This window comes from Cricetulus griseus, chromosome 6 (genome assembly GCF_003668045.3).
Source record: "Cricetulus griseus strain 17A/GY chromosome 6, alternate assembly CriGri-PICRH-1.0, whole genome shotgun sequence".
NCBI lineage: Eukaryota > Metazoa > Chordata > Mammalia > Rodentia > Cricetidae > Cricetulus > Cricetulus griseus.
In genome coordinates this window covers 144,127,896-144,154,765 of record NC_048599.1, presented here as the reverse complement: position 1 = coordinate 144,154,765, position 26,870 = coordinate 144,127,896, and the positions used below count along the sequence as shown (strand labels likewise).

The 26,870-nt window shown below is 51.3% G+C and overlaps 2 protein-coding genes across 3 annotated transcripts in view; one reads left to right on the top strand and one right to left on the bottom strand.

Moving 5' to 3' along the window:
- The window catches only part of Slc25a25 (solute carrier family 25 member 25), a 34,837-nt gene extending 27,535 nt beyond the window's left edge, over nucleotides 1-7,302 (top strand). For both annotated transcript variants that reach the window (XM_027423806.2, XM_027423808.2), the window contains exons 2-10: nucleotides 108-234; nucleotides 318-405; nucleotides 1,285-1,396; nucleotides 2,512-2,670; nucleotides 3,876-4,028; nucleotides 4,313-4,420; nucleotides 4,511-4,678; nucleotides 5,217-5,367; nucleotides 5,453-7,302. In XM_027423806.2, the coding sequence (XP_027279607.1) occupies nucleotides 108-234; nucleotides 318-405; nucleotides 1,285-1,396; nucleotides 2,512-2,670; nucleotides 3,876-4,028; nucleotides 4,313-4,420; nucleotides 4,511-4,678; nucleotides 5,217-5,367; nucleotides 5,453-5,637 (1,251 nt within the window). In that variant the 3' untranslated portion in view covers nucleotides 5,638-7,302. The remainder of the gene's footprint in view (nucleotides 1-107; nucleotides 235-317; nucleotides 406-1,284; nucleotides 1,397-2,511; nucleotides 2,671-3,875; nucleotides 4,029-4,312; nucleotides 4,421-4,510; nucleotides 4,679-5,216; nucleotides 5,368-5,452) is intronic.
- Nucleotides 7,303-16,423: 9,121 nt separating this feature from the next.
- Ptges2 (prostaglandin E synthase 2) lies at nucleotides 16,424-23,092 on the bottom strand. The gene is made up of 7 exons (XM_027423809.2): nucleotides 22,779-23,092; nucleotides 21,698-21,895; nucleotides 19,083-19,141; nucleotides 18,666-18,815; nucleotides 18,120-18,320; nucleotides 17,587-17,704; nucleotides 16,424-16,970 (listed from the first exon to the last, which is right to left on the bottom strand). Exons 1-7 carry the CDS (start codon nucleotides 23,052-23,054, stop codon nucleotides 16,824-16,826), a joined length of 1,149 nt encoding a protein of 382 aa, XP_027279610.1. The 5' UTR covers nucleotides 23,055-23,092; the 3' UTR covers nucleotides 16,424-16,823.
- Between the last annotated feature and the right edge of the window lie 3,778 nt (nucleotides 23,093-26,870).

The window sequence follows — 26,870 nt, the reverse complement described above, 5'->3', positions numbered from 1 at the left end:
GCCTCTCTTCACTTACAGATAGGACATCTTGGGTGGAGAGCAGTTATTTCCCCATTGTGACAAGAGGCTAGTGAGACAAACCTCAAGTTCTTACTTTGGTTTTCTAGAAAATTGTGCAAGCAGGTGACAAGGACCTTGATGGGCAACTGGACTTTGAAGAGTTTGTACATTACCTCCAAGATCATGAGAAAAAACTGAGGCTGGTGTTCAAGAGTCTGGACAAAAAGAATGATGGTGAGTTTGGCTTATAGCTCCCTGCTGGGCAGGGCCCAGGCTTACCAATTGCCAGACCCTGCTCACCGCCCTTGTCGTCACAGGACGAATCGACGCTCAAGAGATCATGCAGTCCCTGCGGGACTTGGGCGTCAAGATCTCTGAACAGCAAGCAGAGAAGATTCTTAAGAGGTGAGTGTGGTTGTGTTGCTCTGTTCTGTGGGATGTTTTAATGGCTTTTGGACTAATCCGCCTGCTGTTCATGTTGACCTGCTGCCTGCCCTGAAACTGGTCCTGTGGTTTGGAAGGATGAATAAGAAGCCCCTTCCCAAAGCAGGCTTCTCCCAAAGTTTGCAGCCCTATTCTAAGACTCACAGATCTGTAATTAGTCCATTTGCCAGTGACCCTTAAAATGACAAGATGAGTTGTGGGCATTTCATGTTGGTGAGAAGTGTCCCTGGAACACTTTCTCTGCCTGATGGAGAGGGACTTATACCATGTGTGCTCCTTGACTTGTGTTGCTGCTAGTGGCTTGTTCTTCACTCTCTAGCTACATATGCTAGCCAGAAAGATGGCTCACTCCTGGGCAGAGGGCTTTTGGGAAGCTCTGCCAGTAGAACAGTTTGTCCCTGGCTATACTGAGAGCCAGCCCCTGGAGCCCAGGTTTTGTCCTCTTGTTGTGCTGACCCCTAGTGTCCTTGGATGTTTGCTTGCTTTACTAACCTGCTCAAAGCATTTATTTGTGTTGTTTCTCCTCTCTCCTCTGCATCCTCCTTTGTCTGTCTGTCAGAATACGAACGGGCCACTTCTGGGGCCCTGTCACCTAGTAAGTATCTATGTCACCTCACCCCATGACTGCCTCCCTCCCTGATCAGAGTGGGGTTCTTGTGGGCCAGCATATCTCCATTTTGTGGAAAATGGGTTATTGAGCCACCTTACCCTTAAGGGCACATAGGTGCCTGTGGTTTCCTTGGTGGCCATGGCACCTACCTTCGTCCCATCCAGGTGGTGGGGTGAACAGCTGGCAGATGGGGTGTGACACACAGGAGTAACCACGCTTCTGCCTTACAGCATGGATAAGAATGGCACGATGACCATCGACTGGAATGAGTGGAGGGACTACCACCTCTTGCACCCTGTGGAGAATATCCCTGAGATCATCCTGTACTGGAAGCACTCAACGGTGAGGCCACATACCCACTGTCCACTTGGGCAGCCTTCTTTGACTGCATCAATCATTCCTTCCCCATCCAGGCCTGAGCCAGCAAGATGTGGTTTCCCCCCTTTGCCAGCCATATCTTCCTTTTTCCACACACTGACCAGCCTGAACAGCATGACTGTTCCCTTGGCCCTTTGCTGGGAGTACCTTCCTATCCCCACTGTCCTTCACGGTCCATTCTCCCAGAAGCATACATTTTGTCCTTGGGATGGGGAAGAAACTTTGCTACAGATGTCTTCGCCTTCCCTGGGTTTCTTGTTTAGTATCGTTTCTCTCTATGGCAAAAATAGCATGTCCTTGCTGAGACAGAGGAGCATCATGAGTTAAAGGCCAGCCTGGGCTACAGAGTTAGGCTCTGGCTTTTTGGTTTTTGTTTTTAATAAGCATGCCCTATAGGGGCCTACATACTGTTTTCACTGTTAACGTGGTTGCAAACTCAGGAATGCAGATGTGATTCCACAGTTAGAAATGTCATTCTGACTTAAGCCCCTGCCCAAGACTTCTGCTGTTCTTGGCTGGGCTGCCCCTGCTTTATCCACCATGCTCCCAAAGAGCTAGGTCAGGGCTTCTTGGGTGAAAGTAAGTGGCTGATTCTAGGGTTCAGAACAGCTGGCCTGTCTCTGGCCTGCAGCCCACAGGTCAGCAAAGCTGACTGGGACCAGTTCCAGAGAGAGGGTGTTACGCAGCACAGCACTATGCTTGCTGAGGCCTTGCATAACACTCTGTCCTGCCGGCAGTCTGGTTCTGCATCAGGTTGCAAGGCTTATATCCATCTTCCCTGATCCTTGTGGTCTATTCCTGCAGTCCTTGCTGGAAGCTACAGGAGCAACCAGCAGCTTTGTAACGCTCTCCCCTCCAATCATTACCTGCTTCTCTCTAGACGACTTACAAGGTCAAGAGCTGCAGCCACTGTCAGAGCAAAAGAAAGAGTTCCAGTGAGTTTTCAGTGCTTGCCATCCTCACCATTTATGTGGTCACTTGAGAGGGTGGAAGGCAGTGACTGTCACCAGGTGGCTAGCAGCTTGGCCACAGATGTCCTGAGTAAAGTTGGCTATGTCTCTGCTTGTCTTCCTCCATAGATCTTCGATGTTGGTGAGAACCTGACAGTCCCAGATGAGTTCACAGTGGAAGAGAGGCAGACAGGGATGTGGTGGAGGCACCTGGTGGCCGGAGGTGGGGCAGGGGCAGTTTCCAGAACATGCACTGCTCCCCTGGACAGACTGAAGGTGCTCATGCAGGTGAGAGGGCAGCGGGCAGGTCTCTACCTAGGCTTCGCTGGCAGCTCAGGTCCCCACCCCCACTGGAAGGGACTATGCTTTAAAAACCCACATTTCCACCCCAGCTAATGGCGTTAATGCTTTGCAGGCACCAGTGGATCCTGCCTAGGTGGCCTTTGTATTTAGATGGTCTAATTTATTCTGAGAAACATAAGCTATGCATCATCTTACATGGGCTTGTTACTTGGGGTGTGGCAGGACCTGAGTTCCTTAAGCACATCTCAGGATGGATAGGGTACCTTGTGGAAGGTAGGGTAAGCAGATCCTTTCATGACCTAGAGGCCATCAGGAAGCTGTGCCTCTACCTTGCTTGAAGGGCATGGGACTCCACGTCCACAGGGCAGAGATCAGCTTGTCTGATGTCAGAGGAAGCATTGGGAAGTGACCCACATGTGGACACTCATGGACTTTGGTGTCTGTCTGAACAGTAACCAGTTACCTCATTTTGCTTCTCTCTGGCACTTTTTGTGCCAGGAGGGCTGCCCAGAAACAGCACATTCCCCAGAAGTCCCCTGGACCAACTAAAGGTGCTCATGCAGATGAGCAGGAAATCGATTTTACCCATGGTTCATTGGTGGCTCAGGTTCCCCTCCCTCTCTCAGCTAGGGCCCTGCTTTAAAAGCTCAAACTCTCCACTCCAGCTAATGGAGTTGGGTTAATGGTTTGTGGGCGCCACCCCATACCCCTGGGCATAAGTAAGTGGGATCTCTCCCTATCTTCCAGAAACAGAGGCAAAAGACTTAGAAGAGCTTTAGGCTTAATCTAGCTTGGGTTGGCCCCTCATCCCAGCTCTGTGGCCCTAAGTAGCCATTTCTCCTTCTACAGCCTCTGTGAAAAGCAGAAACTTGAACAGTTCCCTCTCACTTTTGTTTTTAACAGAATTCCAGGGATGTATATATAGAGATCAAGAGCTGTCCTGTCTGGGTTGGTGGGGCATACGGCTAATGCTAGTACTTGGGAAGATGGAAAATTCAAGGCCAGCCTGCACTACATAGTATAATAATAATATAATAGTAATAATAATCCAGCCATGCCTGGTGAATCCTTGGGATGCTAAGTTATTCTTCAGATTATTCATAGGGAGGAGCCTTCCTGGTGTTCCTCCCAAGGGGGACAGTGGCAGCCCTCAGTCCTACTGAGTTCCTCTGACTTCTTCTCCCCGTCAGGTCCATGCCTCCCGCAGCAACAATATGTGCATCGTCGGCGGATTTACACAGATGATTCGGGAAGGGGGAGCCAAGTCTCTCTGGCGGGGCAATGGCATCAATGTCATCAAAATTGCCCCCGAGTCGGCCATCAAATTCATGGCATATGAGCAGGTGAGGACCTGGAAGAGATTTTCCATATAGTAGCTGTTTATGTGGTATCTGCAGGACTGAGGTCCCTGAAACTAGAGCCACTACTTGTACCCAAAGGACAGCAAGGTAGGTAGGAGGCTTGGTGATGACACCAACTCTCCTACCACTTCCTTCCATTTGGGGACAGCATAAAGTAGCTTCAGGATCACAGGTTTCATCTAAAGCTGATGGCTGTGAGAGGAAGGACAGGGCCAGGAGAAATGCTGTAGCCCCCAGGTATATCCCCTTTGTTTTTCCTGTTTCAGATGAAGCGCCTTGTTGGTAGTGATCAGGAGACACTGAGGATCCATGAAAGGCTTGTGGCTGGCTCCTTGGCTGGGGCCATTGCCCAGAGTAGTATCTACCCAATGGAGGTAAGGGCCACTGGGTCCTGGAGTGAGTGGCACACATGGAACACAGGGAGGAATTGGTTATACTCATGATTCTCGTCACTCTCCTTGTAGGTTTTGAAGACCCGAATGGCCCTGCGGAAGACAGGCCAGTACTCGGGCATGTTGGACTGTGCCAGGAGGATCTTGGCTAAAGAGGGTGTAGCTGCTTTCTACAAAGGTTACATCCCCAACATGCTGGGGATCATCCCCTATGCTGGCATCGATCTAGCTGTCTATGAGGTGAGGCCCTATTGGGCATAGACCCTGGGGCCACAGAGGGAAATTCAGCGCCTGCCCAGTACCCACATCCTCCCTGATAGAGATACTTAGAGGAGAGATAGCAGTCAGCTGTTCACTACAGTGGCCCCTGTTATCCTGCCCCTCTGGCACAGCAGGTACAAACTCTGTCCCAGGTTCTGTGTCCTCTTATGGTCTACTGGTTCAGCAGATGACCCCAGAACACAGTGACCATTGGGGACTCACAGATCTCCTCAGATTCCAGACCACAGAGGCCAGGTGCTCTGTATGGGAACATAGTGTTCCTTCCACCCTCATCTTGCTCCCTGTCCTAGCCATGAACCTAAGTGACAGTGGATTCAAAAGGTAGGCTAGTCAGGAGTTCAGCAAGGCCCAGGCCAAGCGAATTCTTTTACATTGGCTTCTCAGGTCTCATGTAATAGGAAATAGCTTTCCTGTGGATTTCAGAACTGCCCCACCCCCAGCATGTCTCTCCCACGCTGGCTCTTTAAGGCTCACATCTGATCCTGTTTGCCTCTAGACACTGAAAAATACCTGGCTACAGCGCTATGCAGTGAACAGTGCAGACCCTGGTGTGTTTGTTCTCTTGGCCTGTGGCACTATCTCCAGTACCTGTGGCCAGCTGGCCAGCTACCCACTAGCCTTGGTCAGGACCCGGATGCAGGCACAAGGTAAGATTGGTGCTGCACTGACTTATGTCCCTAGTAGCTGGGACGGCTGACAGGTGGCATCTGATCAGTGACCTCTCTCCCACAGCTTCCATTGAGGGTGCGCCCGAGGTAACCATGAGCAGCCTCTTCAAACAGATTCTGCGGACTGAGGGGGCCTTTGGGCTATACAGGGGGCTGGCCCCCAACTTCATGAAGGTGATTCCAGCTGTGAGCATTAGCTACGTGGTATACGAGAACCTGAAGATCACACTGGGCGTGCAATCTCGGTGACGGGAGGGTGGTGGACTTGGTGATCCTGGGTTGCTGCCCGGGACGTGTAGCCATCTCATTCTGTGAATGTGCCAACACTAAGCTGACTTACCCAGGCTGTGAAACCCAGGATGCCGCAGGGGAGGGGCAGGGACTGGCAAGCTCTAGGCTGGTCCTGCTGACCTGGCAGACCCCGTGTCCCTTCCAAGGAAGGCCTGTGGACATTTCTTGGGGTCCAGAGGTCAGTAGGATGTGGGCTCCTGCACCTAGAACCAGGATGTTTTCTGCAGTGCCTGCCCGACAGTGAGCTTGGAGGCCAGCTTAGTTCTTCCATCTCGTTCACGCAGCCAGACCTCAGCCATAACCTCCCTCTGGTCCAAAGAGCATTCCTGTGTCCCCTCTCATCTTTCTCATTGATGTGCTGTGGTAGGAAGTGGGCAAATCCCCACTTCTTCTTGTCCCTCTTGCCTCAGTGCTGGTCCTCCAAACCTGTTTCCCAGGCTGCAGCATCCATGGGGACCTGTGGTACGGGAAGCTGAAGGAGTACCCCATACGTCCTTGCCTCTTCTGAGCTCACCAGCAAGGCTACCTGGATGTGCCCAGGTACTCAGGCACTGGCTGCCTGGCACCATGGTGCATGGCTTTGCTGAAAGCTACTCTAGGACCTGGATCCCAGAGGATTTGTGCTGCCTGCATGGGCCTAATGTCCTGTGAGCTGTCCCTAAGCCCTGTCAGGACTGGCATCAGCTCATGACCATACTTATTGTTCCATTTTGTGGTATGAGGGTGAGGCAGAGTATCTGCCCCATGCGTGCTGCCATGATGAGAAGGAAAAGATGCTGAAGGCCTTAATCATGTCTCACTGGATAAAGGATTTGGTTCAGAAGGGCAAACTGGACACTGCTCATGGGCCGCACTTACAGAGAGAGCAGGAGGGGGTGCAGAGGGAAGTGGTTTGGCTGCTTTGAAGTCTGTTCCAAGGTCCTGTGGGCCGAGTGGGACCAGCCTCACATTCCACACGGCGTATCACACTGCTTGGAGCCTATTTATTTTGTATTTATTTGAACAGAGTTATGTCCTAACTATTTTTATAGATTTGTTTAATTAATAGCCTGTCATTGTCAAGTTCATTTTTTATTCGTATTTTATGTTCATGGTTTATTGTACCTTCCCATCACCACCTGGTGGGGGGTGGGGAGACAGATGGAAGAGTGGCCACAGAGTGACCTTACCTGCTGCCTACACTGTCCAAAGAAATTCCTCTCCCAGCTGGAAACAGGAAAAGGCACCAGGACCTTGCTGTGGGAAGCATCCCCTGGCAGTCCAGGAAGGGTCGTGGGAAAGGCGGAGAGGAGGGAAGAATTTCTTTATTTTGCCCTTTTGGAATGACAAGGCAGTGGGTGCTTCACTGGGAATTTGGTATGAGGGTGAGGACTGGAGGACTGGGTGGCCTGCCCTCCCTAACCTGTGACCTGGGCTCCCTCCTGGCCCATGGCTGCCCTTGCTCAATGAGTGGTCAGCTGGCCACTTGGCAATTGTGCCTCCTCGGTCCCAGAACAACCTGATGAGGGAAATCCAAATAGGATGCAAAGATCAATGCAAAAATTACCGTTCTGCATAGTCTATCGCTGTAACTGGACTTTGTCAAAGGCAAGCAGCCTTCTAATAAAGTTGCTTCAAAAGTGACAATGGAGCTGGGATTTTTCTGCTCTGGGCATGGGTGTTAGGGGACATTTACATTTTCCTCATCCACTGCTTACATATTTACACCTTAACATCTCAGAAGCACTTTGCCTTTAGTGGGTATTGGTTAGATCTGGGGTTTCTCCATCTGTGGCATGAGCCTCCTCTTCCTGCTGGGAGCTTGTTCTTCACATGGTCTCCAGGCACATACTACAGGCTGCTTTTGCCCAGGCCTTCCAGGTGCTAAAGGCCAGTCAGCTCAGACCTTTTTCTGTCATACCTACTCAGCCTGTCTCCTCAGAGCTTTGTTAGAGGGCTCTCACTTAGTGCTTGAGCCTCTGCAACCACAAGCTCACCCTTTACACTGGAACAGCTGACAGGCATGAAGTGTCACATGTCAAAGGCCAGGTCCTGGCTTAACTCCCAGATCAGCATCTCTGTCTTTGTTACCCCAGCAAAGGGTGGCTCCATTCTTTTAATGACTTGGGTTGTCAACAGCACCTACTTCCTATCCCCTCATTTCAGTCTAGTCCATCAGAGAACCAGGTACATCTGGGACCCCACTGCTCAGACAGCCCCCCCCCCATTTCCCTCCAGTTTTTTACTGGGTGATTCACCTAAACCCTTTAACTTTGGTCCCTGTCACCCAAAACCTTCCATGAAGGCAACAAGCCACAGGCTGGGAGGAACCAGTGGATTAAATCCTGTAACTCAAGATGAAGAACCATTTAAAAATAACACTTAGTGGGCCGGGCGTTGGTGGCGCACGCCTTTAGTCCCAGCACTCGGGAGGCAGAGGCAGGCGGATCTTTGTGAGTTCGAGGCCAGCCTGGTCTCCAGAGCGAGTGCCAGGATAGGCTCCAAAGCTACACAGAGAAACCCTGTCTCGGGGGGGGGGGGGGGGGACACACCCTTAGTGATTGGAGAAATGGCTCAGATGGTAGGCTCAGCAGACAGACTTGCCGGCTGTCAAGCCTGACGACCTGGTTTTTATCCCTATCACCCACATGGTGGAGGGAACTAACTCCCACAAGTTGTCCTCTGCACGCATACACATAAACCCAAGAAATAATTAATAAACAAAAGTGTTAGCCTATTGAGATGGCCCAGGGGCTAAGAGCACGTACCAGCACCTATGCCAGGCATCACCGCTCCCAGAACGCCAGACTTTCTGTGGACCCTGCACACCCGTGGCATATACCCACAAACACATGCTATATAAATATTAACTTAAAAAAAAAAAAAAAAGCTGGGCATGGTGGTGCATGTCTTTAGTCCCAGCACTCAGGAGGCAGAGACAGGTGGATCTAAGTTTAAGGCCAGCCTGGTCTACAGAGTTGAGTTTCCTGCCAGCCAGGACTGTATAGTGAGACCTTATCGAAAAACAAGTAAGTTGTTTGTGCTGGGTGTGGTGGTTTAGTACTGTAATCCCAGCATTGGGGGGAGGGGATTGAAGGGGTGGTGAGTTGAAGGCCAGTCTGTAGGAAGACTATCAAAATTTAAAACTATAGGGCTAGAGAGATGGTTCAGTGGTTACAACACTGACCATTTTCCACAGACCCTTATGGCAGCTCACAATCATGTGGGTTCAGGGCATCTGACATCCTGTTCTGTCCTCCACAGGTACCAGACATGCAAGATATACAGGCAGGCAAAACACTCATACACATAAAATAAAACTTAAAAAAAGTTAAAAAAATTTAGGGTGGAGCCGGGCAGTGGTAGTGCATGCCTTTGACCCCAGCACTCGGGATCTCTGTGAGTTCGAGACCAGCCTGGTCTACAAGAGCTAGTTCCAGGACAGCCTCCAAGAGCCACAGAGAAACTCTGACTGGGGGGGGGGGCGTTAGGGGGGTGCATAGTGGCATACTGGGGAGGCAGAGGCAATGGTCTACAGAGCAAGTTCCAGGACAGCCAGGGCTACACAGAGAAACAGTATTTCAGAAAAAACAAACAAACAAACAAAAAAACACAAGGAACTCAAGAGGCAGCTCTTTGGTTAAGAGCACTGGCCCCACAGGCAGGGTCCCCTCATTCAACCAGTGCTGGGCCTCTATGTTAGGGAGGAGACACACAAAGTGTCCTGACTCCAAGGCTCCTATGTGTTGGAGTAGTGCCCAGTTTTTGGTTTGTTTGTTATGTGTGTTTTGTTTTTTTCTTTTGAGACAGTCTTGCTATATAAATAACATGGAGCTGGCCTTGGATTTAGTCCACTTGCTTCTGCCTTGAACTCAGTCCTTCCACCACCTCCCAACTGCTGGCATTGTAGGCTTATACCTCAGCTTTTTCTTTTTCTTGTTTTTTGTTGTTTTGTTTTTCCAGACAGAGTTTCTCTGTGTACCCCTGGCTGTCCTGGCACTCACTCTGTAGACCAGGCAGGTCTCGAACTCACAGAAATCCACCTGCCTCTGCCTCCTGATTCTTTTACCTTCTTAACAAAAGCCTCTGAAATACTGTTTCAGCCCCCGTAAAACCTAACGGGCCCCTTTCTGGTCCCCCTGCAGCCCCATTGGCTGCACAGGGCTTCAGCACACACCGATCTGGAGCTCTCTGCTCAGCCTCCAGCACCTGGGCTTCCCCAGTGTTTTAAATTCTGTCCCTAGGAAAGCTTCAGCCTTGTGGCAGGGAAAACCTTTGCACTTGTCTCTCTGGTGCTGGATCCTCCTCCAATGTCCTTGATGGTCCTGGGCACCCAGTGCCAGGCCAGGCTGCTATGGCAATGGCAGGAAGCAGCTCACGGGCTCTGGCACATGCTGTGGGGTATTCCCAGGAGTGGAATTGGGATGTACCACCTGTATGTAGCATCCTTTAACTTTGTGTCCACATAGAACCTCAGAATGCCACCTTATTTAGGAATAGGATCTTTGTGGAATCAAATAGGATGAAGTTATCACTACAGTTTGGAGACCTTTCTCCATGGAAACTATAGAAACAAATTAGTCAAGTGTGTGGGTGAATTCCGACAAGAGTTTAATGGCACTTGGGTTCCTAAGAAGGGCATTGCCTTACCACAGACCTGGCTGCTTGGCGGGGAAGGGAGGAGCAGACATAATGGCTTGCTGTAGGCGGGTTAACCTGGTCCCTAGCTCCTCATCTTGTTCAGAAGGACTTCAGCTGCCCAAGCTGCCTCAGCTTCAGCAAGCTAAGGGCTTGCTTGCCTTTTGTCCTCTGGTGGTTCCCAGAGTGTTGAGTCTATTCTATAAGATCAGGAGGGGGACCAAATCCAGAGATCAGAGATTATCCTTGCAAGAATAAAAAGTGGCATGAGCCGGGCGTTGGTGGTGCACGCCTTTAATCCCAGCACTCGGGAGGCAGAGGCAGGTGGATCTCTGTGAGTTCAAGGCCAGCCTGGTCTCCAGAGCGAGTGCCAGGATAGGCTCCAAAGCTATACAGAGAAATCCTGTCTCCAAAAAGAGGCCAAGTTCAAGGTAAGCCAGGTATATAATATGATATCCTGCTTTAAATTTCATTACATATTTGTGTGTGTGTGTGTGTGTTTGTGTGAGATGCATGGTATGTGAGTGATGTGTGTGTGTGTGTGGTATGTGTGGTGTGTGTATTTAGGTGCATGTGGGCGGTCAAAGGACAACTATAGGAGGCTGTTCTGTCCTTTTGTCACTAGGGTCCTGGGGATTAAACTCAGGCCCTCAGGATTAGTGGCAGGCACCTTTACCTGCTAAGCCATCTTGTTGGCCTTTATCCTCTATAAAGGAGGAGTCTACATGAAGAGGCAGAGGCTAGGGGGCTATGTCTGCAAGCTAAGAAACACCAAAGATCCTGCTGGCAGTCACCATTAGAGACTGGGAACTGGCCCCACCCATACCTAGATCTGTATGAGAATTAATGTCTGCGTTTTGCCATCTAAGGCTCTAGGAATTGGCTAGGACACCTGTACACCACTAATTTCAGGAATTTTTTAGCAGAGTAACAGGCCCTGGCTGATTGGCTAGCGTCTCTCCCCCCCCAACCCCCCAGCCTGCTCTTCCACCTGTTCAAGCCTTGTCCTCCAAGCCAGCTGAAAGGAGAAGCCTTACCAGCAGCTGAAACAGCTTTCAGGATCTGTGAGGTGGGCACAGTGCAGCGCTCACCAAGCCAACCTCCCTAGGGGTAGCATCGTTCTCTGCCCCTCTGTCCTGTGCATTTGGGTTTGATCTTCGTGAGACCTCCACTGCCTGCCTCCGTTAGAAGACTGTTCCTGCCTAAGCTGGCCTCTTCATCCTGCCATGTTGCCTGGCACATCACCAGACTATTTTCATTCCTGAGGCTCTTAACCACCCAATCCATGCTGGGGGCTTGTTCCCTGCCACTGTGCATGCCTGGAGCCCAGAACTGTGAACACTCAACATGTGGTTTTGGATTATATTGTCCCTGTGTGGCCTTCTAATTGGCTTTTAAGGTAAGTTAGAGTACTTCAGAATGATCTTGGGCAAGGTTTGCATGGGACCTTTCTCACAGCCCTGAAGAGACACGTCCCAGTTCATACAAAGACGAAATTGTCCTTATCCACCATAGTGACCTGTGCTCTGCGGTCCCCAATCCAGATTTCACCAGTCTGAGTGGATTGGAATGTAGGGAAAAGGTGGGAGGGTGGAGCCTCATGCTGGCCCAACTGCCCAGGTGGACCTTGGTCCTTGCCCCAAAGGGCCAGCCAGCTCAGTGTGGCCACAGTTGGTCTGGGCTGGATGGAAAGAAATGAAGGAGGTGGAGCAGAAGGAAACTTGAATCCAGAGACAGCCGGTGAGCGTCCAGGTTCTGCAGGGGCCATCAACCTGGGCCTGCTGGACAGAGTCCTTGGGCACAGGGCTAAACAGGAGAGCAGCCCAGTGAATGACTCTTATCCTTTCTGTCACTGTGAGCCCACCCTATGGTCCTGGAGGGTTCTTTATTTCTGATAGCTCTTGCTGAGGCTTCTGGGAGAGGGAGGAAGCTGGTCTCACTGGCAGGTGGCGGGTGCCTCTCTCGCTAAACTTTACAGATGAGGACACAGTAGACACTGGACTTGTTCTTTGACACTCACTTCCCTCACTCATTTCTCTTTCCTAACGTCCCTCAACATGCAGCATCTGTATTAGCATCCCAGGACCGCTGTTACCAACAACTACACAGTCAGTGACTCAGAACATGCCAGTTTCTGGAGGCCTGAAGTCCAAAGTCAGTTCTGCTGACGAGTCCAGGTGTCAGCAGGTCTGGCTCCTCCTGCAGGCTTCGGGACAGATGCCTAGCTTCTGGAGGCTTCTGCAGCCTGTGGCTTGTGACCCTTTCTGATTCCTCCAGCTGCTGTGCTTCCACACACAAAGACATCTCAACTCTGGTCATATCTCCCTCTGTTTGCTGTACTTTTTAAATGTGGTCCAGGCTGGCCTCAAGCTTGTCTTGTAAAGGAAAAGGATGACCTTGAACTCCTGATCTTTCTGCCTCTACTTCCTGGTGTTCTGGGATCACAGGCTTGTGACACCCACCTGGCTACTTGCCTCTCTTGAGTGCCTTCAGTGCCTGCCTGGACAATCTCCCCATCTCAAAATCAACAGTTTGATCACACCTATAAATTCCTTTTACCACATCAAGTGCAACAGGTTCTGGGGATGGAGGGCTTCCAGTCAGCTGGTTGCCCTACACACAGTTCCCTGATGGGTGTGACCATACATCAATAGCCCTAGCATTCAGGAGGCTATAACAGCAGGGTTAACATGGGTCTGAGGCCAGCTGAACTATATATACATTGCACTCTAGAGTTGCCTGGAATACAGATAGAGCCTGTCTGAAAAGCGAAAGGGTACTCATTCTCCAGTACTATCAAACACCCCCACCCATCAAAAATCCTTACCATCAGTTAAATATAGCAGAAGTGATGCCCAAGGAATGCAGCACACTGGAAAATCAGGCAATTTTTGGAACTGGTAAGAACAAAGAGCTTTAACCTAGGATAGTTTCTATGGAGAATAAGCATTCATTGTTCACATGATCCCAAAGAAAATGAAAGGGGTTGGGGGAGACGGCTTAGAAATTAAGAACACAAAACTGGCCAGGCGTTGGTGGCACATGCCTTTAATCCCAGCACTTGGGAGGCAGAGGCAGATGGATCTCTGTGAGTTCGAGGCCAGCCTGGTCTCCAGAGCCAGTGCCAGGATAGGCTCCAAAGCTAGACAGAGAAACCCTGTCTCCAAAAACAAAACAAAACACAAAACTGCTCCTGCAGAGGGCCCAGGTTCAGTTCTCAGCACCCATGTCAAGGCAGCTCAAAAGGCCTCTAACTCCAGCTCCAGGGGCAACGGATGCTTCTTGCCTCCTCTCATGCTCACACATATATATGCACATGCACACATGCACAATACTTTAAAATAGTTTCTAAGAATATTTTTAAATGAAAATTTAACTAACAAAAGCAAGAAAACCAGAATCCTCCCTGTGGGCTCTCTCCCTAGCTACCATGGTCTCAGGGTTCTCTAGTTCTACTTCCTAGTGTCCTTGACTCAATACTGGTGACAATACTGGAAGCCACAGGGATTTCGTTTTGAGGTAGCCAGCTGATGGATTACATGGATTACACAATCAGCCCTTGAATACCAAGCCTGTACCATCTGCCAAACACCTCTGGCTCCCAACCTCACCAACTTCACACATGGCCACTGATGCCAGTTCACAGGACAGTTGAGGTTTGCCCAAGGTCACAGCCAAGAGTGGACAGAGGCCCCAACTCTAGTCTCTGCCTCTGCCAAGACTATAGGTGAAGCTGGGCAACCTGGTGCACTGGGCAACCTGGTGCACATCTGTAATCCCAGCATTTAGGAAGCTGTAGGAGGCCACAAGCTTGAGATCAGGTTCCAGTCCAGCCTGGGCTACAGAGGCCTATCTCAAAAACAGACTGCAGGAGACTTAAATGTGATTTTTTTTTTCCCTACTCATTCATCCAGACTGTTAAATACTAAACCTTAGATGGGCTGTTTGGACAATGAAGGCCACCTAAGCCCACAATTGGCTGCAATGTGGCAGTCCCATGCTATTTCCATCTCCTGTAGGCTTTGGAGGAGGCTCTATAGTGCCTCCTGGTGGTATTGGGAAGCATTGTTGAAGGCTTTGTATGCTCTCTAGTGCCTCCTGATGGCTGTGGAAGCACACTGGAAGACATACTCTAGGAAGAAACTGGGCCTAGGTGGTTTGTGGCAGCTTCAGTCATTCTCCAGGACAGTCACAGGAAGCCAGCCTGGCTAGCACAGCCCTTGGAGTTCTCATCACCTGCCCAGCCAGTGCAGGCTTCTCCCTACCTGCAGTAACCCCTGGGAAAAACCTTCAGGTTCACTCTGGAGTCCCTAATGCCTACCGCTTTCTGTAGAATGCAGAGACAGAAGAAAACATGAACTCTGTGAAGGGGAAGGAGGATATGTCTGACAGCTGAGATGCAACCTGCCTGTCCCACCTCCTAAGTCAGATGACCTCAAGGGGGCTAGACCCAACTGATGGGCAGTGCGGGGCTAGCGAGAGCACAGGCTACAGGCAGTGGGAATCTCCAGGTTATGGTGTCCTAGTGAGAAGGTAGACATCTCACCACATATCAGTATATCAGTGGCTTCCTTTGGGGGAACAGGGACTGAGAAGTGAGTCAGCCTCCTCAGGAGGGACTAAGGAACAACAGTGGGCAGTCTTGAGAAGGCCACGGGGGAGGTTAGAAGCAGGGATGCAAGGATGGAGAGATGAAGGCATGAAGAGGTAAGAGGGATACAGGGATAAGGGGATGGAGGGATGAAGGCGTAGACGATGGGATGGAGAGATGCAGCACCCAAAAAACACAGGACAGAGGGATGAAGGATCTTCACCTTCCTGTCACCCATAACAATATTGGCCAAGTTTCTGTTTACTGTGGGTGCTCAGGATCCCTCAGATTTCAGGTGTGACCAGACACTGGAAACAGCTATGATTCTGGGGCCTCCACCACATTTGGAGATGACCCTCGTGTCGTCTTGTGCCAGGCACACTGCCTCAAGCCCAAGTCTTCACTTCCTCCCACAGCCCCTAACACTGGCATCTGATACCCCAAAGGGCAAGCCCCAGTAAGTGGGCCATGGCATATGTGAACAGGTGCCCTGCATAGAGGAACCAGTGTGGCACATGCTAACAAGGACAACGTTCCAGGGCTAGAGGCACAGCCTGGGGAGAAGCTCTTCCACACAGCTCTGCGGGCCGGGTCTCACACCTCATGTACTTACGTGATGCTATTAAGAGCATGTACTGGAGGGGATTACAGATGACTCCAATGGCTGCCTTTCAGAGGACCCAGGTTCCCAGCACCCACACAGGGCAGCTCACAACCATCTGTAGCTTCAGTTCCAGGGGATGCAGTGCCGTCTTCTATCCTCTGCAGGCACCAGGCATGCATATGGTGCACAGACAGGCATGCAAGCAAAACATTCATACATATTACAAAATACATTAAAGGGGTTGGTGATTTAGCTCGATGGTAGAGTTGCTTGCCTAGCAAGCACAAGGGCCTGGGTGCAGTCCTCAAGAGTATAGACTGTCCCAGCCTCACCCAGCCTTGCTGAGCTCAGTGTCCTGGTGTACACTTGACCAACACCAAACCAATTCCCCCACCTCCTCATCCCATGGCAACTTTGTTGGGTTTTGGGTTTGTTTTGAAGCTATCTCATATGATCCAGGCTGGCCTCAAACTCACTGTGTTGAAGGTGACTTTGATCTTACTGTCTCCTGCTGGGATTACTAGTGTGCACTGCCATACCCTCCTGTGTGATTACACAGACGGAACCCAGGACTCTGTGTGTTGAGTAAGTATTCTCTCTATCAACAGAGCTGTGTCTCCACATCCATTCTTTCTCTTTGGATACAGGGTCTCACCATGCAGCCCAGGCTAAACTCTTGGTACTCCTTCCTCAGCCTTTGGTTTGCTGGGATTACAGGTGTGCGCTATTATACCCAATTTCCCCACAACTTCTCGGAGTAGGAATGTCATTGCCCTAAGCTCCATGGTCAATGAGGGACATAACCAGACTAATCTCCATGTCCAAGACTCTGGTGACATTCAGTGGGCACCAGGTTAATGCAACCTGCCTTGGCTTTCCTTGACTGACAGCCACTGCAGCCCCTCCCACATGAACCAGACCTCAAAACAGTGGCTGCCAGAGGGGAGCAGCAGACCTCTCCTTTATTGCAAATACAGTAGTCCAGGGGTACCTGGGAAGAGCTGGAACCAGTAGACATGTGGACAGGGCTTTCCCTAATGCAGACTGCCTCCCCTTGTCCAGGGTAGGAGCCCAGTCTGATCCTTGCCAACAAGGAGTCACTGAGCCCTGGGAGAGTTGAAAAGGAATCCCTGTTGGGAGAGCAGGCCCCTGAAATTGGGGTTGGAGGATAGTCCTCTGTAATCTCCTGACCCTTTGCCCTCAGATAGCTATGAGCCTGGGCCTTGTCCCCAGTGTCAACATCCCTAGAAATGTCCAATAGAGGGCCAGGAGGGGCTGGGTGGACCAGAGACAAAATGACTACCTCCTACCAGCATGGACAGGTCTTGGCCCTCAGCAGTTAGGGGGGACACAGTGCACTGAGGGGGCTTCCTCAATGGCCCGCTCCATCCGAAGGTACCAAGGTTGGATTCGTGAGTGTCGCATCAGGTCATCGAAGGCTTCCAGACCCTCCATCACTCTCAGCACACCATACACTGCCTAGGGAAGGATCAAGGACAGTCACTGCATTGGGCCCACAGGACACCAAGACTTCAGATGGCGCACCCAAACTGCCTGTATGCTGTGTAAGACTTGAGGAGATATCTGCCAGGCAGTGGTAGTGCATGCCTTTAATCCCAGCACTTGGGAGGCAGAGGCAGGCGGATCTCTGTGAGTTCGAGACCAGCCTGGTCTACAGAGGGAGTGCCAGGACAACCGCCAAAGCAATACAGAGAAACCCTGTCTCAAAAAAAAAAAAAAACAAAAAAAACAAAAAAAAACAAAAAGCAAACAAAAAAAAAAGATTTGAGGGGTATCTCAGCACCTGGTCAGACCCAGGCTACCTGGTTACAGGACTGCTGAAAGCCGGGGCAGTGAGACTACCGGATAGAAGCCTGGAGCCCATGCATGCCACAACTGAGCCAGGAAATCAGAGGAGAGCTGAGGCCCTGCCACTGTCACTCAAGAACCTGGATTCTGCCCAGCCTGAAACAAGCTCCTTCCAGCCTTTCAGGCACAAGAACCATGAAAGCTGTTTGTTTTCCCCAACAACACATACAGAAAAACCAGACAGTTCCCCGGGGAGCAGGCCATTCTCTTTCCCCATCATACCCACCAGGTCAGCAAGGTTAGGCTTTTGACCCCCCATGAATGGCCGGTCTTTGCCCACGGCTGTCACCCATTTGTTGGCTGCTTCATAGAGGTCTGCACGGACATCATCCTGCAGGTGGTGCCTGGGGAAGAGACAGGAAGGTTGGTCAGGGAACTTCTGCCCCAGCCCATGTGAACACAGCTCCCTTTGCATAAAGCAGAAAGGCTGCAAACCTGCATAGCCCTAGGTGAGGGGATGGTACCCACACTGCAGAACACCTGCCCCCAGTGAGTGACGGTGTGTGGCTTGAAATGAGGAAGGGACCCTGACGAGGAGGCAGAAGTAGAGGGCACAGGGAGGGGCATGACTTTTGACCCCAAAGCCTGAAACAGGGGCTGATCAGAAATGCTGGGTCCCAGGCCCGGCTTGTCTTCTCTAGGCCTCAGTTTCTCTCATCCCTCCTGAGGGCTTTGAAGGATGCTACACAGACCTCCATGTGGGGACTGGAGGACAGCAGACCTGTTCTCACGCATGCATATCCTTGTATGAGCCATTACCTGCTTTTGAGGCGCTTGCTGATGAGGTACATGGCAGCTGCACCCACATACTTGGCCATGGTGGCCTCTACAGCTCCAAACTTTCCCTCACGGACAATGTAGTCAAAGGAAGCCAAGGCCTCGGCAGGTGTTCGGTACACATTGGGGGAGATGAGGTGCACCAGCCAGTCATCGGCCCACTGGCGCCACTTCATCTCTTCCCTGTAGATATACGACATAGAGGGTGTGGCACTGAGCCAGGGCAGGGCTCTGCCCCACCACCCAGTTTCCCCCACGACACCCAGAGCAGTGGTTCTCAACACTCCTAATGCTGTGACCCTTTAATACAGTCCTCATGTTGTGGTGACCTCGACCGCAATTATTTCATTGATACTTCATATCTGAAGTTTTGCTCCTGTTATGAATCACAATGTGAATATCTGGCATGCAGGATGTTTGACTCCTGAAAGGGTCACGACCCACAGGTGGAGAACCACTGCCCAGAGCATCCCGCTTATTTTGGTCCTTATTATCACCCCACCCCCTTGCAGCCACAGCTCCACTCACGTCCTGGCTTCCTTCCCACCATACATCCGCTGGGCCTCCTTCTCATCCAGCATGAGCCAGTACTTGTTGCAGAATTCGGTCACCTCCTTGCCCTGGTCATTCATGGCCTTCATGGGTGGGTAATAGGTGATGACCTCTTCCAGGGGCTGCCTTCAGGGGAAGGCTAGAGCTTCAGCCTGACTCCATCCTCCTGCCCCCCTGGCCTACCAACCCAGCCTGACTCAGCTACTCAGTGACCCAGCCTATGAAGAGTCACTCACTTGCAGCAAAAGGGATTAGGTTAGACACGAGAAACACTTTACTGATAGGAGGAGGAAGGCAGGCCTTGGAGTAGGACATCCTTGGTCTATTCTAGAAATATCTATAGCAGCCCCACTCTTAGATGAGGCTGTGATCTGCCTCCCAGGAGCAACTTACCCTGAAACCAGGGAGGTCTTGAGGGCGCTGATAATGACTGAGGAGTCATTCAGCTGTTGCTGGAAGAGAAGAAACAACTGTCTTGTGTTGCTGGGGACAGAACACAGGGCTTGGGGCATGAGGGGCAAGCACTGTGTTCCTGAGTCACACCCCTTGCCCTGAGAAAGGTTTGCTCAGAGGATCGGGCTGGCAGCTAGAAGGATCAGGCTCTTTAAACACCAGCAGTGTCAAAAACAAACAACAAAACAACAGCACACAAGGTATCCGTCCTCGAAGCTGGGCTCTGCTGATCCACCACAACTCACCCCAGAACCCACACCCTGAGCTCATTGCTCCCCACCCTTGGGTCCTCTTTCTGAGTAAGGGTGACCAAGTATGGCTATTGGGGACATATGACTGGGAAAGCCTTGGCCTCTTGGCACCAAGGGCAGGGCAGGACCTAGAGGCTATATACAGGGTACCAAGCCCAGTGCCAGGGTTTTTTCCCTACTGTCCCTATAGCCCAGTGTCTGCACTCCTATGAACTAATAAGAAGCTAGCCCAAAGCCGCACATGCTAGTTCACATCTGTAACCCTGCACATGGAAAGATGGCCAGTTCTAGGCCAACCAGAGGTACAGAATAAGACCTTGTCTCAAAAAACAAACAACAAAAACCAAGCAATCAAACAACAACAAAAACAAAAAACCTCTTGAACTATGGTATGCATGTATACCTGCACACATGCACTAAATAAATTTAAAAAATGTAATTTAAAGACAAAAATGGGGGGGGGGTAGGGTCTCATTATGTAGGCCCGGCTGGCCTGAACTCAAAGAGAGCTGCCTATTTCTGCCTCCCATGAAGCAGAGAGTAAAGGTATACACCACCATGTCTGGCAGGGGTTTTATTGTTATTATTTTTCTTTCTTTCCTTTTTTTTTTTTTTTTTTTTGTTGTGTGTGTGTGTGGGGGGGGTGAGACAGAGTTTCTTTGTATAGCAGCAGCCCTGGTTCTCACTCAATAGACCAAGCTGGCCTTGAACTCACAGAGATCCATGAGCCTCTGCTTCCCCAAAGCAGGGGTGGAAGATATTTAAAGGCTATGCAACCACGCCCAGCTGCCTATTTTGTTTTTCAGATTACATTTTATTGTGTTTGTGAGTGACACAGCTTGCAAGAAATTGTTCTCTCTAACATGTGAGGCTAGGGACCGAACTCGGGGTTATCAGGTTTGGCAGTGAGCACCTTTACCTAAAGCCATCTCATAGGCCCTTAAGTAGAAATTTTAAAAAACAAACAAGCCTGGCACAGTGACACACACTTTTGATCCAGCACTAGGGAGGCAGGTGGAACTGTGTGAGTTCAAGACCACTCTGCTCTACACAGCTAGTTCCAGAACAGTGAGACCCTGCCCCCTAAAAACAAAATAAATGTACAAATAAGATAAGCAGACCCCACATCTGGGCATGGTGGCACATGTCTATAATGCTATCACTCAAAAGACAGAAGGGAGCCGGGCGTTGGTGGCACACGCCTTTAATCCCAGCACTCGGAAGGCAGAGGCAGGTGGATCTCTGATCTCTGTGAGTTTGAGGCCAGCCTGGTCTCTAGAGCCAGTGCCAGGACAGGCTCCAAAACTACACAGAGAAACCCTGTCTCGAAAAAACAAACAAACAAACAAACAAAAAAAACAAAAAACAAAAACAAAAGACAGAAGGGTACTGAGCTCTGGGCCAACTCAGGCAACATAACAAGATTATATCCAAGGGGCTGGAGAGATGGCTCAGAGGTTAAGAGCGCCGACTGCTCTTCCAGAGGTCCTGAGTTCAATTCCCAGCAACCACATGGTGGCTCAGAACCATCCATTATGAGATCTGGTTCCCTCTTCTGGTGTGGAAGCACAATGTTGTATACATAATAAATAAATAAAATCTTAAAAAAAAAAAGATTATATCCAAAACAAAACAAAAGGCCAGCCCATAGAAGTGAAAGTCATGAAGTCACAGGCAAGTGTGCTGGCCAGTCTATGTCATCCTGACACAAACTAGAGTTATCTGAAAGGAGGGCGCCTCAATTGAGAAAATGCCTCCATAAGATCCAGCTGTAAGGGATTTTCTTAATTAGTGATTGATGGGGTGGGGGGCAGCCCATTGTGGGTAGGGCCATCCCTGGATTGAAGCAGGCTGAGCAAGCCATGAGGAGCAAGCCAGTAAGCAGCACCTTCCATGGCTTCTGCATCAGCTCCTGACTCCAGGTTCCTGCCTTATTTGAGTCCCTGCCTTCACTGCTCCTGATGATATGGATGGTGAGTGAAATAAACCCTTTCCTCTCCAACTTGCTTTTTGGTCATGGTGTCCCATCGAAGCAATAGAACCCTAAGACAGCGAGTGAGTGGCAGAGCCACACCTCAGACCCAGATCACCCCAGCTGCAAACCCAGTCTGTTCATCTGTAAGTGCATCCCCACCTTGCCCCCCAAGACTGGACCAACAGGGAAAGAAAGGGCATTTCCTACATCCTGCTATGTTACCCAAGTAGCATCAAGGGCTCAGGGAACCATCAGAGCAGCCATGACTACAGGCTCCCACCACTAGACATCCTGGGACAGAAGAGAGGCATGGGATCCCCAAGGCTCACCAAGCTGTCTCCTTCCTGGGCCACCAGGATGGGCACCTTCCTGTAGGAGGAGAATTTGATCTCAGCCCTTCTGACAGGGTTCACCTCCACTACCTGATAGGGCAGGGAGTGGAAGTCGAGGAAGGCACGGACTTTGCTGCAGAAGGGACATGTCTTGTACTGGTACAGGGTCAGCTGCAGGTGGCTGGATGGAGACAGCTGGGGGAGAGAAAAAGAGACTGGTAACACTTCCCCCCCTCCCACTCCTTCTGCCCCCCACCCCGCCCCGAGTGTGTGTGTGTGTGTGTGTGTGTGTGTGTGTGTGTGTATGTATGTATGTATGTATGTATTCATCTTCCGTATGTATGTATGTATGTATGTATGTATTATGTATTCATCTTCCGTATGTATGTATGTATGTATGTATGTATGTATGTATGTATGTATTCATCTTCCTCCTGTCCCAATCGCAGGCTGTGTCTCTCTTCAGCTGCATTCGTCCTTAAGGTTCACCCTGACCCCTCCAGTCCTCCCTAAGCAAGGGCAGTAGCACTGGCCAGAAGTGAGGTCTACCCCGAGATATCCAAAAGTGGGAGGCTGAACGTGGCTCCTCTACAGTAAAGCCCTCAGACATGCTTGCTACAGCTGCAGCCGACCCCCCTCAATTTTCAAATGGTAATCGGATAGACAGGGAAGAGATCTGCGAGACACAGGGACTCAGCTCCCTTTCCAGTTCCTGCGTCCAGGAAAAGGCCATGGGAGGGAAGGTGGAGACTCTGCAGCTCATGAAATGTCCACAGGGCGGCCGAGCCACGGCAGGCTGGGGCACACCTCCAGTGCTGGGTCTGGAGTCAGGCTCACTCATTCCAAAGAGGCTACTCGCGGCACCGTGCGCGCCCTTAGAACACGGGAGAGCCCACGGCATGAGAGGCAACTGCTCTAGGTGTCAGTACCAACCTCCTCGGACTCCTTCGGCCCAGACACCCGCCCAAGGTCACGAGCGGGCGAAGGAGACCACTCCTGACCCCGCGGCTTCTCAAGAGTCCCGAGTTCGGGGCTGATCCCAGCTCCACGTCCGCAGCCCACGCCAGCCAAGCCTTACCTGCGCAGCCGAGCGCTCGGCGCGGAGGTCCTGGGCGCGCAGGTGCCACCGCACGGTGTGGTACAGCCCGAGCGCGCCGCCCAGGGCCAGCGCCGCCGCCCCCAGCAACCGCGGGCTCCCCTTGCGGACCGCGGGGCCCGGGCTTCCTGCCGCCGCCCTGGTGAAGCCGGCCCAACTCTGCGCCGAGATTGGCGGCCAGGGTCGTGTGCGCGGCCCCTCGGCCAAGGCGCACCGGCTCAAGCCCAGAACCCACGCAACGCGCGCCGCCCGGGCCATGTTTGCTCTGCCGGCGCTGCGGGCGGGCGCGCGAAACCAAAACGACCAAGGCTCTAGGGGCCCTTAAAGAGACAGGACTCCCGGCCGGGTGCCTGGTTGCCGAGGGTGACCATGACGCCGAGGGTGACGGTGACGCCAAGCAGGGACTAGAGGTTGTGTGAGGACTGGGAGCGCACGCACCCCAGGAGCTTTAGAAGTGGCTTGACATCTCTGTCTTTTGGGAGTGCAACGGTGACCTGTGATTTGCGGTCGGCTGTTGCCACATCGTGCATCTCTTCGAAGGAATCTCGGGGGAAACGGCGGTCTTCAGACCCATGCTCGCTCCGGAGGGGGCCCGATGCTGTCTCCAGTGGGCGGCCACAGCATCTCCGATTCTTTCTGCCCTCCCGCAACGCTAAGCCCTTCTGTTAATATCCAAACCATAAACTTTTCTCAAACCCGGCGGGGGCCTTGGGAATCACGTGCCTCGGTAAGGGCCCACGCTGAGGGGCTGGCTCGCCAACCTGAAGACCTGCGAGGGCGGAAGGGGACAGAGTGAAGGCCCCAGGACGCCCCAGGCCTTTGCAGAGCTCGCTGGTTCGAATCGCGCGCCCGATCTCCACCGCTTGGGCTTCTCCGCGGGCAGCCCCGGCACGGCCCCGCCCCGAGGCCCAAAGAAGGCGGGGCTCTACAAATGGGTGCGTTATCTAGAGGCGGGGTTCGTTGGTGGGCGGGGTAATGGAGATGGCGTGGGGTGGGGGTCCCGGGTACCGTCTGAGTTCCATCCTCTTCCTCCACCTTTTCTTGCACCTGGGAGCGCCGGAGCTCACAATGTCCAGCCGCACCAGGAGGCCAGGCGAACGAAAGGCCCAGGGGCCCCAACGTGCTTTGCTTTCCTGCGACTACCTAGCTAGGAAGAGAATAATGAACTTAAAAAGCACGGGACCCTGGCTCAAACCCGCCTCTGACTGGGGCAGGAGTTGTCCCGGAGACCAGAACGGGAGAGCATCCCGGAACAAACCCCTGGAAACTGCACTAGTTAACTGTGGTTACCCGTTTTGTTTTACAGTTGGGGAAGATGAAGCACCTTCAAGGATAGCTGCCCATGTTGCATTTATTTTAGCAACTTCTTTAATCCCGGAAGGACAATTTAGGAAAGCTGGAGGGGAGTTTGGCGGGTTTACTTGAAGAGCAGGGACTGAAACCTGCCCACTGCTGAGGAGAAACTGCCTCAACAACCATTACCACCAACACCTCTACTGCTGCTACTGCCCTGGTGTAACATGTGACATGTTTACAAAGCAAATTGCCCGTGGGAAGCTGCTGGACAACCAACAACCATAGGCTTCTTCGTTACTTTGAGGAACCAGTTTGCCCACCTGTGATAGAAAAGTTAACGACTGCATCTCCCGAAGACTCCACCACCCACCACACTGTAACTTGTGCTGGGAGAAGATCCTTGATGTTAAATGAGAGCCTTATCTATCCCACCACTCAGGAGGCTGAGCTAGGTGTAAGAGGTCAGCCTGGTCTACAAAGCAAGCTCCAGGCCAGCCAAGGCTATGTAGTGAGACACTATCTCCTCCTCATAAACAAATAAATAGAGGCCCCTAACTGTACCATCTTAGCATGACATGAGCCAGCCTTTGCCAAGAAAACCCATACTGGGTCTGCACTCTCCGTGGAGACATTTAGGAAAGTTCTTTTCTTCTCATGGCATATTGTCCAGTTCTCATCTTGCCATACTACCTCTGCGCTGCCTCTTCATTCTAGCTACAGACCTTTAAGCTGTAGCCAGCACCAGGCACAGCCCTGCTCCATCCCCAGAGTACCTTAGGCTGAGGAACCAACTGTGGCCTCACTCATTCAACCAAATGGAGCCTTAGAAGCCCCAAACTGATGAAATTTCAGGGTATAATATGGAAAAGGGGTGCTCAGCCTAGATCCTCTTCCCTGTCCACCTCTAGGCCCCAAATATCTCTGATAAGAGCCCAGCCCTCCCCTTTCTCTCTCTCCCCGACTTCTGGCCCTAGTGTGCCTCATCCCTCATCAGGACTCGGCAAATGAGCACGGCCTCTTCCCCCATGGCCATGTGAAACCCATCCCAGATGTGGTTTGGATGTTTGAACCCCTCCAAAGTTTATGAGCTGAAGTTCAAGACCAGTGTAGTCAACTATCAAGCCGTTTAGGGGTGATTAATCAGCTGTCAGGGGTGGATTAGTAATTTTACCAAAGGGCCACAGGGAACAAGCTACACTGTTCTGCCCTTCTCTGTCTTCCCACACACAAGGACAACAGGAGGGTGCCAATTGTATGGGACTGGACAGACACCAAGCCTGTTGGTAGCTTGACCAAGTTCAAACTTTCCAGCCTCCAGAGTGGTAAGAGACAAATCTCTTGTCACTTATCTAGCACTCTGTCCATGCCATTTTGGTAGGCAGCCAGAATGCATGAAGTTGTGGCTTCAGGTCAGCCCCATCCTGATTCCAAGCCTGGGTTTGTATTTGCCTTTCCCACCACTGTAACATTGCCCAGAGCCTCTCATCCACCTCAAAGCACACACACTAAGGTGCCACCCTTCTTCCTGGCCACATTCTCACCTTGTGCTTCTGCCTTGGTGGCCAAGTAGGAGCCCACAAGTCCTGTTACTCATGACATTCTCTCTACCCCGACTCTGTATGCCTCCTGAGCCTGCCACCCTAAGACTCCCTAGGGTTTAACTGACTTCCTCCTACATAGAACCTACTTAACAGCTGGTTTGCAAAAGAATTAGGCTGACTGGAATAAGCCATGCTATCTCATCGCTCAGGAGGCAGAGACAAATAGATCTGTAAATTTGGGTTTAGCTTGGTCTATATAGTGAGTTCCAGGGCAGCCAAGGCTCAAAAAATACAAATACAAATAAAAGAAAGAAGCCAGGTTTTAGAGACACTGCATGCTCCCATTTGGTTAAAGAACTATATTTTTTATATTATATGGGTAGTTTTGCAGGCATTTAAGTTTGTGTACCATGTACATGCAGTATGGGCAGAGGCCAGAAGAGGGAACCTGATTCTGGGAAACTAAGTTACCAATTGTTGTAGCCACCATGCTGGTGCTAGGAATCAAATCTGGATCCTCTGTAAGCATGTCCTTAACTGCAGAGCCACCTCTCTGGCCCTTATTTTTATTCTTCATCATAAGTATGTGTGTGCCTGAGTGTGTTTATGTGTACCACATGCCTGAGGAGGCCGAAGAGCCCGTCAGATCTCTTGGAACTAACATACAAGACAGTTAGTTGCCAGCTGCTGTGTGGGTGCTGGGAGCCAAACCCAGTCCTTTGCAAGTGCAGCCATCTCTCCAGCCTTTGATATGTGTATGGATATTTTTGGATATATACATATCCAAAAATATCCCTGTGGGACTCAACAATCCTCAAAGTGCAGTGTGCTGTTCAGTATGGACTGCTTTTCAAATGGGTCCTCATCAAGGCCCACTGGCCCAGGAGATGGACACTCCAACCCAACTAGGGGTCATTGTCTGACTCTGGCCTGCAGCTCTAAAGCACAAGACAAGTTCAGAGATAGGTGGGGAAGGACTTCCTCCAGACCTGCCCTAGCTCCTGGGAGGGACAGCAACTCAAGTGAGGAAAGGAAGGACCCTCGGAGCCCCAAATAGCAGGCAAAGCCCTCTGGGTGACTAATGTGCTCAGCACACTGTGTATAGGGTGGGGCATGATGTGCACTCGAGAGGAGACTGAACTGTGACCTTGAAGCTGTGACTAGAGTCAGAAAGTTGCTCAGAAAAAGTCTGAGGCAGGTCTCGGGCAGGTCTCAGGTCTGAGGCAGGAGCCCCTGG